The sequence below is a fragment of the Glycine max genome, chromosome 5 (assembly GCF_000004515.6).
Source record: "Glycine max cultivar Williams 82 chromosome 5, Glycine_max_v4.0, whole genome shotgun sequence".
Lineage (NCBI taxonomy): Eukaryota > Viridiplantae > Streptophyta > Magnoliopsida > Fabales > Fabaceae > Glycine > Glycine max.
In genome coordinates, this window is record NC_038241.2 from 9,559,094 (window position 1) to 9,574,163 (window position 15,070).

Below are 15,070 nucleotides of genomic sequence, written 5' to 3' on the forward strand. Positions count from 1 at the left end.
ATGATTTACTAAGCCGAATTGTCGATGATTGTTAGTTTCAATTTGAACTCTATAGAGCCCTTAATTTTTTTTCTTAAAGAGACTCATTGTAAGTCATATTAAGTAATTTTTTTCTTAAAAATGTAAAAGTATTTTTTTATTCTAAAAAATGTAAGTACTGTACTAGTGCATAAATATCATTGTTAGAAGAAATACGGAAAGGGGAAGAAAAATGAATGCACGTAGGAGACCGAACTCATATAAACACAATTCCTATATATATCAACTTTGGTACTGAGAAATAGAGGTGCAGCAAGGTTAAATATGGAGAAGAAAGATTAGATTTAGACACATTTTTTTTCCTTTGTCAAGAGCATTTGATATTATAATTCCTGTTATAGGGAACGATGAATTGATAATTGATGAAATGACATTTTGCAATTCGGGTCATAACAAAAATGAAGTCATTTGTTTGTCTATTTCCCACCTATTTTACTCCTTTTTGCCATCAGTGAGACAAATAACTTCAGTTCATAGTTCATACATGTTCAGAAAGGAAGCAGATTAGAAGTACAGACAAGCAATAGTATGTTTAAATTATAGTTTTCTGAGCATGTAAATTGAGTTTTATCTACGGATGATATCATAATATGTTCAAGTGTTTAACAATAATATATTTGTGCTTGAGCATAATTTTTGCTCTCAAAATATGATTTAAGTTAAATCAATGTGTTTGTTTCCACTTTGTTGTAGGACTCGTCCAAATCACCTTCCACATGCAAATACAAATGCAAAAAACTCTTAGAAGCAACATCTAAGCTAAAGATAAAATGGAAAATACATATAAATACCTCTTATAAATATATAAGAACCTATTGAAGTGGTGAGGGAATGAGAGATGGAAAAAACTAGTCTTAATCACAAAACTACAAACTATATATATGATTAATCAAGATTGATTTTACTTAAAAATGATCTTAACCATTCATATGAGATTAAATACTCTAGATTAACTTTTCTTATGCTCTTACACTATAGCCTATATACATGATTATGTGATCATGGAAATGCAAAGGAAAGATGGGTTTCCCATATCAGAATGTGAAGATTTAAATGTTAGAAAATTAAAATAAAATAAAATAAAATAAATGAGAAGAAAATGTAAAGTTTTAAACTAAATAACAAAACAACACTAGAAAAATAATTTCAGAACATGAATCAACAATGCAATATATTAAACAATAAGTACAAAGAAAAATAATTTAAGGGAGAAATTTTTAATTAGCCTGAGTTGAAGCGCGCAAACACTATCCTTAGAGAGAAAACGCCTTCACTGCACTGGTAGGAAAATCTGATTGTGCTCCTCTCCCAAGATATGACAACCCGTTGGTTCTAATCGTATGCAGCTAAAGGATCCCCGAACCTTCTGAACATCAATGCTCTTACTCTCAAAAATAATTTTTTTACAAGAAAGGTAAGACAAAATTTAGAGAGAAAGAAAGCAAATTGTTTATTTTGCTTGTGTGTATTTTCTAGAAAGGATAAAAGAGACATATATAGGCATAGATCGTCTTATGCAACAACAAAAATCTCAAAGTAAAACTACGTGACCCTTGGAAACCAACATATAGATCAAGACAAACATAACAAATACGTAACAAACTGCATTGATCCACTAAAAGCAAAATCTTAGATAAGATAGGAAATTTAATTTTTAGGTAAGAGATTCTAAAACAAATAGTTTATTTTATAAAAACAGAATTAATATGAGTAACATATTTTTCTAAATTTTAAATTATAAAAAAAATATTTACTAATATTTCCCCTTGTAATTTAAAATTTTAAAATATTTTTAAAAAATAATTTCTATAGAAACGTAAAAGAAAGAGCATGTGATATTGTATTTCGGTATAAGGAACCTTCCGAGTTTAAACCTTATTCCTAGTGTTTATGAACATTCACCCAAGAAAAATGTGGTGACTTAATTGTCTTGAACTACACTTTCTTTAACCGGACTTTAGTATACAACTCATATAATATTGGTGTTCATTTAGGTTCTAATCAGTGGTAGCGCGTTACACGGCCTTGCGCATATATCTTGTTTCGTGAGTGTCACTTAGAGGTTAGCTCATATCTCACAGTAGCGACCCCATCACCACACTCACTAGGTGAATCCTCAAAGAGTGGTTTGTGACCCCCACCCCTACAATAATTGTCATCGGATTCATTAAGAGGTATTTTTTTATCGAAAATACACACATATATAAATACCTCAACCTTAATATTGCCACAATTTATAATACACCTTGTCATAAGAATGAGAAATGGAACAATTCCGCAAAATTTTATTTTGGTGTATTTTAGTCAACAAGCAATTTCGTTGTTACCCGTTAAACTTCATTCATGGGATCACCAATCACACGCAGACCGGTGTCCATTGTTGTAATTAAACAATGAGCTCTAGTCTCATTCCCCTAGACGACTCAAGAACTTGTTGGCGCATCAATCCTTTTGTAAGCGGATCCGTAATATTATTTTCTGACCTAACAAAGTCAAGAGAAATAACACCATGAGAAATCAAATTTCTGATAGACTTATGTCTCATTCTTAAGTGTCTTCTTTTTTCATTAATTTTTTTGCTAGTAACTTTAAATATAGCAACTTGACTATCACAATGCATTGAAATTAGAGGTATAAGCTTATTCAACAATGACAAATCACATAACAAATTTTTAAGAAACTGAGCCTCACTAGTAGCAGTATCTAAAGCAATAATTTCTGCTTCCATGGTAGAATGTGAAATAATAGTTTGTTCAGCAGATTTCCATGATATTACACCACCAGCTAAAGTAAAGACATAATCACTTGTCGATTTTGTTTCATCAGAATCAAAAATCCAATTTGCATCACTAAACCCCTCAATTACTTCCTAATCTACCAACTACATATGCAATGTCAGGCCTAGAGAAGTTTGTCAAATGCAACAAAGAACCAATAATTTGATAATATTATGTGAAGAAATTCCTTTACTCAAATTTTTCTTTAACTTAATGGATGAGTCATAAGGAGTAGAAACATGTTTCACATCAAAATAATTAAACTTATTTAATAACTTTTCAACATAATGTGATTAAATTAAAACCATGTCATCATCTTTCGCTATAAGTTTAATATCCAAAATCACATCTACAAGACCAAGGTCCTTCATATCAAAATTAGTAGACAAGAAAGACTTCACATCATTTATGAAATGTATATTACTACCAATGCAAATATCAATATGTCATCCACATACAAACATAAAATGTCACATCCACTATCATCAACATACACATATTTATCACTATTATTGATTTGAAAACCATACGAAAGAACAACTTGATCAAACTTTTTGTGTCATTGCTTTGGAGCTTGTTTCAAACCATATAAAGATTTAACAAGTTTGCAAACTTTCTTTTCCTTACCCGATTATACAAAGCCTTTAGGTTGGCTCGTGTAAATTTCTTCTTCTAATTCACCATTTAAAAAAAAACAGTTTTTACATTCATTTGATGAATTTCTAAATTAAAAACACAAGCAAGTGCAATTAAAACTCTGATAGTAGTAACTTTAGAAACAGGAGAATATGTATCAAAGAAATCTGCACCTTCTATTTGTTTACAACCAATCACAACAAGTCTTGCCTTAAATTTTTCTATAGATCCACCAATTCTTAATTTCTTTCGGAAAAATCACTTACAACCTATACTTTTACAACTAGGGGGAACATAAGTAAGAAACCAAGTTTTATTAGTTTTAAGAGAACTCATTTCACCATAAATAGCTTCTTTCCAAAAAGGTGCATCAATAGACCTCATGATCTCACCATAAATTTTAGGATCATCTTCAAGTAGAAAAGAACAAAATTCAGAACCAAAATCCTTAACTTTTTTAGATATTTTACTCCTCCTAAGTTCAAAAATAATGTCCTTTTAGCATTACTACAAGATTATAAATTAGAACAAGAAGTATCACAAAAAGATTTAGACAATTTATTTTTCAAAGGAAAAACATTTTCAAAAAAGTGACATCTCTAGATTCCATAATAATATCATTAAAAATTTCAGATACTTCTGAATTAACAACCAAAACTCTATAAGTAGTAATATGCAATGAATATCCAACAAAAACACAATCAACAGCTTTTGGTTCAATTTTCCTTTTCTTATTAATATGGATGTTAACCTTTGCTAAACACCCTCACACTTTAAGATATTTTAGATTTGGTTCTCTTTTTTTCCATAGCTCATAAGGGGTTTTTTCAAAATTTTATAAGGTACCATATTAATAATATGACATGCAGAATATAAAGTTTCATCTAAGTGTTCATTTTATTGCTTTGTGTGTTGTATTTTCACATCTTTATTTTTTTTTATTAGTAAGGAGCTACATATATAGAGACAACTAGTTACTAACGTGTAACAACAGAATACTTATAGCAATGACAATAGCGTTAAACAATAGAAATTAAAAACCAAACAACAAACTTCCTAATTATAAAGACTTGTAACATTCACAAGGAAATTTGAGCAAGTAAAAGATAGCTTTCTAACATAGGAATAGAAGTAGCGAGATGCTTTTAGTTTTTCACGAAAACTAATTCTAAAAGCATTTTATCTTTAAAAAACATAATTAATAAAAAAATATTTTAATTATAAATTTCAAATTATAAGAAAATATTTTCCAACAATCTCCCACTAATTTAAAATTTAAAGAAATAAAATAATATAATAAAAATATTTTTAATAGAGCATAATACATTGTGTTTTCATCCATTAATTTTTCATGCTTACTAGAAAAGACTATATAAGAAGAAAGTAATTTTTCTCTCTAAGAAGATTAGAAAATTAAAATAAAATAAAAGAAATAAATGAGAAGAAAATGCAAAGCTTTAAACTAAATAATAGAACAACAGTAGCAAAATAACTTCAATTGACAGAACATGAATCACCAATGCAATATATAATACAATAAGCACAAAGAAAAATAATTTAAGAAAGAAATTTTTAATTAATCTAGGTTGAAGTGCGCGAACGTCCTTAAAGAGAAAACACACTCACTGCACATGTAGGAAAATCTGATTGTACTCCTCTCTCAAGATACGACAACATGTTGGTTCTGATTGTGTGCAGCGAAAGAATCCCCGAACCTTTTTAACACCAATATTCTTACTCTCAAAAATAATTTTTTTGAAAGAAAGGAAAAGACAAAATTTAGAGAGAAAGAAAGAAAATTGTTAATTATGCTTGCGTGTATTTTCTAGAGAGAAGAAAAGAGATATACATAGACGTAGACCCCTCATACAACAACAAACTACATTGACCCACTAAAAGTAAAATATTAGAAAAGATAGGAAATCTAATTTTACGGAACAAATTCTAAAACAAATAGTTTATTTTATAAAAACAGAATTAATAAGAGTAACATATTTTTATACTTTTAAAATATAAAACAAATATGTATTAATATTAAATACTGTCATCAGTCACCTATTTTACTCAGAAATACACCGTAAGCACTCCAGTTAGTATAAGGAGATAAAATCAATCAATCACATACAACAGCAGCAATTGGCAAGTAGAGCTAACCAGGTCAGTGTCATTCATGTAAAGAGACTTGGTTACAAATTGTGAATTCAGGAGCTAACATGCTCTAAATCACTCCAATACAGCTTAATTTCATGGGCATGAAATGTATTTTGGTTTCAGGAGCTAGCTATAGATTGACCATGTTCCAGTATAACCGCAACTTTTCACTTCACATAAATTCGCAGCCATTGCGCCATCAATATCCCCAAAAGCAAAAATCATGAAGTTGAGCATCTTCTAACCTGAAACATTGCCTCAAAGCCTCATTTTCCAATATCTGATTGAGCAACTTTGCTACTATAACTAGAATCCTAACTCACTTGCATTTTCTTCATTTTCTTTTTCAAGGCTTCATCAAAGTTGCTGCTTGACAGTGAAAGAACCTGGTTCAGCAGTAACTTCACTCCAGATTTTGTCATAATTTCAAATCTAGGTTTAATCCTTTCCTCTAAATTGTACCCAAAATATTGTGGGAACTTAACCAACTCAGATTTTGGGTAACCTGTGGTCAAGAAGAAATCCCATTTTGGTATCAAATTTTCAGTCAAGCTGAATGTATACAAGGCTCCATATCTTGAAATCATGGTCCCAATTTCTTCCAAAGTGTATCCCCTCTCCAAGAAAAATTCTGTTACAGGCTTTAGGTTGGTCTCAATGCTAAGACCAAAATTCTGTGGGCATCTGAAGAGAAGAATGCCAACATCAACCCCCAAAGAACGGAAGTACTTAGCTGTGGGTCGGAGATTGTCCTCTACACTGTAACTAACAATATTGGGGCAGCGAGTTAAAATCTTACCTATACCCTCTTCTGAGAGGCCTAATTCAAGGAGAAAATCTATGCTTTCCATCACTTTTGGCCTGCTATAAGTTAGCAGTGCTGGGAAGCGATAGATCACCTTTGGCCATTGGTTTTTGTCAACACCCAAAGATTCGAAAAACTTCATGGTGGGTTTAAGATTTTCAGATAGACTGATTCCACATAATTGAGGTCTTTTAGTGAGGATAGTGGGAATGTTCTCTTTTGGCACTCCAAGTTCAAGAAAAAACTCAACCACTGGCTTAATTTTACCCTCCAAGCTATAGTAGGCAAAAGATGGGAATCGTCGTGTGATACTCCTAATCTGCTCAATATCCATACCAAGTTCCATGAGATAGACAATATGAGGGCGAAGATTTCCACCATCGGGGTCTGTCTCACTCACTCGAGACACAGCTTTAAGCTTCTTAGAGTCTAACACTGGATTAGAAGGAGGAACCAGCACAGCCGATTTATCCTTACCAGGAGGATTTGGATAGTTTTCCACTACATCCACTAGGATGTCTCCATGCTCTTCAAAAAGAGATTCAAGATAAGGGATAAGTGCATCCCTGATCTCTAGAGTTGTAAGCTCTCTCCCTGTTCATGTCAATGAAACTGTGATTAGCAGGACCCAACGTGGATGAAAGTTATGAAATAGAGTAATTAATTGTTGTGACAAACCTGCGAGATACCAAGATTTGTGTTTAGAGTGAAGCCTTGAGACAAGGTGATCAATAAAATGATCTGACTTCTTGCTGGTTCTAGCAGCAATTGCATTGCTCAAACCTTGTTTCTTCAAAAACAAGGTCAACACAGCCTTGGCTTCTTCCTTTTCTGCTACTAATAGAGTGGGAGACACCACTTTTAAATTCAACGATCCATCTATGCCTGAGTAAAAAACACCACCATGAAGGTCTATACTTATTAGAATAGTACACAAACCTCATGGCAATCACAACATTTAAAAATAAATATACAAAAAGAAAAAAATGCTAACCAGATTTTGCCTGGCAAAAGAAGACCTTTGCAGGAAAGGGAAGTTGAGCCCTGATGTAAAATATTCATAAGAGGGAAAAAAGTTCAAGTTTCTATAATATCAGAAAGAAGAAAAACAGAAAACAGATATAAGAGATTGAAAATCCTAGCATCTTCTAATAGACAGTAAGACAGAAAAGAAAAACAAGAACATATCAGTGTAGTCAAAGTAGTTTAGGGTATATTTGGATAAACAACTTAATTAAGCACTTGTTGAATAAATGCTTCTCATATAAGCATTATGTATAAGTTGTTCTATAATTGAAGAGAAAACAGGGTTATAAGCACTTATGTATAAGTTGTTTTTAAATATAAGTTGTGTTCATAAGCAATTCTAAAAAGCTTATTTAAATAATCTGAAAACAACTTATGGACATATCATAAGTTATTCTTGTGAATTCTCCTAAACATTTACACAACATAAGAAAAGTCTGTTGTGAAACAAGCCTTTCCAAACATACCCTAATGGCATTTTAAAGAGCTTGTTTAAGCTTGTAAAAATGGATCTCTTTTTTAATAAGATTTCACAAGAAAGATCGTTAGCATAAATTCATTTTAGAATGATTCAAATCCTCCAACAACATCCACTTACTGATCCTCCTGCTCAATATAAAAAGTATTGATATTTTCATGTTTCTAATACATTAAATAGATTAATATTTTTTAATAAAGTATGAGGAAGATTTATTGGAGGATATATGTTAGACAAGCCAGCTGACTCCTCCTAAGATCAAGAGCTGTTATGCTTATCAGTTTGTTATCAGCCTGAAATGTATTTGCTTTGAATTGTAGATAGCATTAATCAGGTTGTTACTATTTTAAATCTAAATGTGCTAAATCTTATCTTTGTAATCCTTCTGTATATATACACTTCCAAAGCAATACAAAAGTTGAGCCATTATTATTCAATTCCCAACCTGGTATCAGATTTGCTCTAGCTTCACATCCTACCACTAACGCTCCCAACTCTTCCGCATCATCCCTCCTTTAGAATATACCATTATTCTTGTTTTTTCATCTTATGTAAGTAACCAAAGTTGTGAATAAGCTCTTACAAAACAAGTACTTTACCCAAACCCTCCCTTAGACAAATCTTATTTGGCTTATGGCAAATGATCAGAATTCACATAGACCCAGATACCCCACTTCCTCCAATTCTGCATCCACAAACACAAATACACCCCCACAAGCTCATTAAGCCCATGAGTTCCCTCCTCCCTCTTGATTCTCTCTTTTAGGATTTTAAAATTGACAGAGTAAACAACATGAAAAATTGAACTAGAGATAAATACTGGGCATGCATGAAAATCCCATAGTATGGAGTGAAGAAAGAGTACCTTGTGGTAGTGTTTGAGAAAAATCTTGTGCAACGAAAATGGTGGGGTGGCTGAATTGAGGAGAAAGTCTTCATCTTAGTAAGTTTGAATTAATGTGATATCGCTGATATCATATCATATGGCAAATGAAAAAGAAAGGTTAAATTTTCATTGTATCACTGCCTGGAGACAATCGAGGTTCGACCGAATCACGAGAGATAAGGTAAGATAGATATTGGCCACGTGTGAAATACTTTAACACATAAAAGATATAGAGTATCATATGATTCGTTTACTACGATATTACTATTTTTATATATATAAATTATCTTTTCTTTTATTATTTTGTTACATTTTTATGTTTTTGATATTACTTACTAAGGCCTGGTTTGGGTCATTTTTCATTAGTTTTAAAAATTTTAAAAATAAAAACAGTTTTCATTTTGACTTTTTAGTTTACACTTTTGTTTTTAATTTTTAAAAAGTTGTTATAAATTGTAAGATGAATAAATGACTTAATTGTTTTATTTATTTTATTTTATTATTAAATAATGGTGGTGGACATACAAATAGGGGGGGTGATTGTAGTGATAGGGGTGGGGGCAGTGCTAGAATAATGATGATGGTGAAAGTGATATAATAATGGTGACGATGATGTGGTAGCACTGGGTGAATAGTGAGGATGAAGGTAAAATGATGATAATGATAATAATGTTGGTGGCGACGATGTTATAGTGATGGTGGCAATAAAGATAATGTGGCGTTGTGTTGGTGTGGGTGGTAAGAGCGATGGTATGGGGTGGCGGTCACGACGTTAGTGGTGGAATGTCGATGATGATAAGAGTGAGTTTTTTAAAATTAAATCAAATTCAAAAAAAAATTGTTTTTATTTTTAAAATGAATGGAAAATGTTTCAAAATTAAGTTAAAAATCATTTAAGTTGTATTTTTATCAATACATTTTATTTTGAAAATTATATTTCAAATAAAAAATTAAAAACTTTACTACCACCTCAAATAGGATGTCAGTTTATCTTATTTCACATTTTCAAGATTATTTGGTTACACCAATTTGATAAATTTATAGGCAAAGGACATCCTATGTGTGGAGTTCTATATGCAATGATTAAAAAAATGAATTACAGATCATTTATTTAAAATTAATTATATATATATATATATATATATATATATATATATATATTAAAAATGACTCAATATTTTTTTCTCTCCCGTGCACTACTACACGGGGATGAATTTTCAAATAAATATATTATAGAAACATGTTTTGTATTAAATTGTATTAATATATAAGTGACTATTTGATGAATATTTATATCTCGAAGATGGAAAATATAATAGGAAGCTTATTGGTAAGAAAATCAGAAAGAGTTAGCTTTTTTACAAACACATTGAGTGAATGTATAGCAATCAAGTTTAATTTTGATTTTGCATTTTTTTTCCTAAGTATCTAGATTACCAGTGTTTCTCCATCGATTAAGATTAATCTTATTAGTAATATATAACTATTATTAATTCAAAAAAAAATTACACATAAAGAAAATCAAACTTAAATTTTTTGTTAAATAAATAATTCTCCTACATATAAATACAATTTACACCACTATATCAATCCTATAAACTAATTTTGAATTTGAATTTGAATTTAAACAATAAAGTTTGTTCAATTTTTGTAAGATAATATCTTATTATATTTTTTTAGATTAGTATAAAATTGATTAAATAATATCCTATTATATTAGTCAAAAAAGGAAAATTTTTAAATTGATTAATTATTTAATCTGATTTAGAATAGCTCAATTGCATTCGGTGAAACATACTTGTGATGTAGAAAGAAAAGGTTCAATTTTCAAGTATCTAAGACATGGTTGTGATATAACCTATGATTTAACAAGAAAAAACAATACAAACTCTATATAGGGTTTCAAATGGAAAAAAAATGACTAAAGAGAAAACGAGTTCAACATTACCTAATCGCAATTCTTTGTGATGCTAGCAAAATCACAAAGGACCAAAAATGTAATAATTGGTCGAGATTTCTTCTAGATTTGACATTTTACTTTTTAAGAAAATATATATTTCAAGCTTTGTTTTTTCTTTAATTCCAATATCTGTTTAATATCCTATTATATTAGTTTAAAAAAGGAAAATATTTAAATTGATTAAATAATATTTTATTAAATTTGATTACAATATTTGTGATCCAGAAAAGAAAAAAAATAGTTCAATTTTCAATTCAAGTTATCTAAGATATTATTATTTATTTTTTTTGGAAAGGTTAAATATCATTAATGAGAAAACAGTATACAAAGAAGAGGATACAAGTACGGGGTACCTAACCCATAAAAATAAAAAAAAAACAGACAAGTCACACATCATATATCCTCTCCCCCGATCCAGTAACAGGACCCATTGTAATTAATCTTTGGTTTAACAACTAGAAAAAACAGTACAAACTCTATATATGGTTTCAAATGAAAAAAAACATACTAAAAGAAAAAACGAGTCCAACATTACCTAATTAATCGTAATTCTTTGTGATGCCAACAAAACTACAAGAGCACAAAGGACCAAAGATAAAATAATTGGTCGAGATTTCTTCCATATTTTGACATTTTACTTTCTTTTAAAAAAAATATTTCAACCTTTGTTTTTTGTTTGAATTTCAATCTCTGTATTGTTTAATTATTAAGCATACTCCATCAATTAAATTATTATTATTTTAAGTATTTTCTTATTCACATTTCACTTTATTTAAAATTATTTATATAATGTACAAAATAGTTGTTAATTAAGAATCGAGTAAGATTATGTGAGGAGAGGAATGCATGGGAAAAAAATCTCTATTACATGCACCAATTTAGTGCATTCTTTTGATAATTAGTATTTTTTTAATAATAATTTTTAAAAAAAAAAGACTACCTGTCGGCAATGAATGGGCATTAGAAAAAGAGGATTGCAATTCAATACGAATTGGAAAAGCATGAACCACACGAATTAACATGTATAGGTTGTTATTTTTTAAAAAATAATTATAAATTAAAAATAAAATAAAAAGATAAGGTGGTTTTTTGAGAAAAACAACTGTTTGTATCATTGGTACGAATCAGTATTTTCCTAGAAAAAAAAAGTACTGTACAATTGAATCAGACACAACAAAATATATATATATATATATATATATATATATATATATATATATATATATATATATATATATATATATATATATTATTTTTGAAAAGTTATTATTGAAAAATTAAAACACCAATTAGAAAAAACACACTGATTCGGTGCATGTAACCAAGATTAGACAGTTTTTTTGTGCATTCCTCTCCTCTCCTCTCATCTCAGAATTCAGATTCAATTACTGTGCGTGTAACCAAAAACACACTGTTTTTGTGCGCCCCCCCCCCCCCCCCCCCCCTCTCAAAACACACACTCAATAAATAACATTTTTGTACATTATATATAAATATTTTAAAGTGAAATGTGAATCAAAGGTTGAAATTGATGGAGTATTTTTTATAATTAAAAAATAGAGATTGAAAAAAAAGAGGTTGAAATAATTAAATAAAAAGATTAAATTATAATTTTGGTCCTTCTAATTTTTTAAATTGATGATTTTGGTCTCCTTGATTTTTAATTGTAACATTTAGTCTCTTAGTTTTATAAATTGACGAATTTGTTCCCCCTAATAGAATATTAACAAATATTTATGATTAATAGATTGTTAAGTTAATTATAAATTAATTGAAAGTAATTAATTATTTAAAATTTAATAAAAAATTGTTAACCCTAATCCTCCAAAATAATATACTCTTCCTGTTCTGTGTAAACACTTCTTCCACTTCCACGGTTGCACGCAATTCCACTTACCCTATCACCACATTAGGATTCACAATCTTTTATTAAAAGTTTTCTTAATGATTAACACTTTTTATTTAATTTATAATTTAATAACTCTATTAATCATAATTATTAGTTAATAATCTAGTAGAGGATCAAAATTACTAATTTATAAAATTAGGGGACTAAATGTTACAATTAAAAATTAGAGATATCAATATTATGAATTTGAAAATTTATAATTTAGCCAACAAAAAAAAAGTAAAATGTCAAACCTGGAAGAAATCTTGATCAATTTTTTCATCTTTGGTTCTTTTTGCTTTTGTTGGCTATTGGGATTGGATAATGTTGGAATCCTTTTGTCTTTAGCAATTTTTTTCACAAAAAAAGGCCACATAACCATGGTTATCAAAATCGCAATTTAACTCAAAATCGTATGAGTTTTAGATTCCACAGTGCCTCCAAGAGTTAAATTGTGAGTAGAATCGCTAATCGAGTAGAATTGATAATAAACTTGGTAGAATCAGAATAAACTCGATAGAATCAGACCAAACTTAGAGTTAAGTTATGAACTTCATAAAAGGAGGAGACACCGCTTGCATAAACAAAGATGAATGATTTAGTTTATGTGATGTACAACTTGAAATTGAAAATAGACAAATAAAAAAAATTGTTGTTCAATCTTCCATTTGGAGAAAGTTTAACTAATTCAACTTTGGATGTATTTGATATTGACAATTTGGTTTTGAATGACAATGTTGAAGATTACATTTCAACCGAGGAAGAGCTTAAAGATGATAGAGATGAAGAATGATGGTGTTGATATTGGAGATGATTTAATTAGAGAATTGATAAACACTTTAACTATTTTTATATTTTTTAAATGTTTTTATTTTAAGAATTTATGTTTTTTATTGTATGAATTTATGTTTGACTAGGTATGGATTGTAAATCATGAAGATTTTGATGATGTCAAAAAGAATTTGCTTGACAAAGGGGGAGAATGTGAATCATGCATATCTTGATGATGTAAAAAAGAAATCACTTGATTGTCATCATCAAAAAAGGGGAAGAATGTGAATGTATGTATACATGATTTTGATGATACCAAAGAAGAATCAAACAAGGTTGCTACATTTGCTTCAAGATTAATACAAGATTGCTTCAACAAACAAAGCCTTGATTCAAGATTTCTTCAAGACCAAGCCTTGCCTCAAAACAAAGGGTTTCAAAGTCATGCAAGGCTCTGGTAATCGATTACCAGAAAGTGTAATCGATTACCAAAGGGAAGTTTGAGAAATTTCTGTTGAAAATGGTTTTGAATTTGAATTTTGAACATTAATCGATTAACATATGTTTGTAATCAATTACCAGCAACGGAACTCTGAAAATTCAAATTCAAAAGTCATAATCCTTCAAAATATAACTGTGTAATCGATTACCAGAAACCTGTAATCGATTACCAGCCAGAAACCTGTAATCGATTACCAGTGAGAAAACTTCAGAAAAACTTTTTAAAAAGACACATATCTTCAAACCATTTTGAAAAGGCACAAATGGCCTATGTATATGTGTGTGTTTGATTTCATAAAGGTAATGAGAGAGATTCCAAGAGAAATTCATTGTCAAATGCTCTCTAAAAAAAAAACTCTTGGGCAAATACTTGCAAATCCATTAAGAGTTCATCCATGGACTTCAATTATAATATCATTATCTTCAAGAGAGAATTCCTCTTCTTTCTTCTTATATAAAGAGATTGATTAAGGGACCGAGTGTCTCTTAAGTTGTTAGAATTCCTGAACACAAGGGATGGATTGTTCCTGTGTGGTTCAAAAGTTGTAAATGAATTTACAAAGAAAAAGGAAAATCTCAAGTGGGTTGCTTGAGTACTAGACGTAGGCACGGACTTTACCTAATCAGTATAAAATTGTGTTTGCATTCTCTCTTTCCTTATTTCATTTATTTTATTGCAATCAATTTTGTTTTGCATGTTTAAATAATATTATTAAATTGATTGTTGCTTCTTCTGTATTCTAAGCTTATTCCTCTTAAGTTATTGAGGCCGTTGGTCCAACATGAATTATATTAGTTTATTGAATTATTGTTAAAGTTTGTTGTTTTGCTTTATTTTAGGGTTGAAATATTTAGTTATGATTTTATATATAATAATATTAATATATTTTTTTATTGAGTAAACTCTTATGAGTTGATTCTACTAGTCGAGTTTAGGAGACCTTTATGAGTTTATGGAGAATTGCGAGTTTGACAACCTTGTATATAACAATAAAATTGATGGCTTTAATAACATTTGAAAATTTAACTAATCTAATAAAATATTATCCAATCAATTTAAAAATTGAAAATTCATCCTTTTTTAACCAATCTAATAAAAAATGTAATGTAATAGAATATTATTTAATCAACTTTAAATTAATATAAACAAAT

At 29.5% G+C, this 15,070-nt stretch overlaps 1 protein-coding gene across 2 annotated transcripts; it reads right to left on the bottom strand.

Annotated features, from left to right (window-relative positions):
- Nucleotides 1–5,596: 5,596 nt before the first annotated feature.
- Nucleotides 5,597–8,990, bottom strand: LOC100781900 (transcription termination factor MTERF5, chloroplastic). 2 transcript variants are annotated; one of them, XM_003524574.5, is made up of 4 exons: nucleotides 8,778–8,990; nucleotides 7,403–7,452; nucleotides 7,087–7,293; nucleotides 5,597–7,002 (listed from the first exon to the last, which is right to left on the bottom strand). In XM_003524574.5, exons 1-4 carry the CDS (start codon nucleotides 8,849–8,851, stop codon nucleotides 5,918–5,920), a joined length of 1,416 nt encoding a protein of 471 aa, XP_003524622.1. In that variant the 5' UTR covers nucleotides 8,852–8,990; the 3' UTR covers nucleotides 5,597–5,917. The 2 variants fall into 2 exon arrangements, with proteins under 2 accessions (XP_003524622.1, XP_003524621.1); XM_003524573.5 differs by having other exon boundaries at nucleotides 7,087–7,320.
- Nucleotides 8,991–15,070: the final 6,080 nt, after the last annotated feature.

Bases quoted from the DNA above. Each gene is read 5' to 3' on its own strand.
- LOC100781900 (XM_003524573.5), bottom strand. From the start codon at position 8,851: ATGAAGACTTTCTCCTCAATTCAGCCACCCCACCATTTTCGTTGCACA. The intron at 7,453-8,777 runs GTACTCTTTCTT...ATTTTACATCAG, and splicing joins TTCTCAAACACTACCACAAG to GGCTCAACTTCCCTTTCCTG. The intron at 7,003-7,086 runs GTTTGTCACAAC...TGACATGAACAG, and splicing joins CAAATCTTGGTATCTCGCAG to GGAGAGAGCTTACAACTCTA.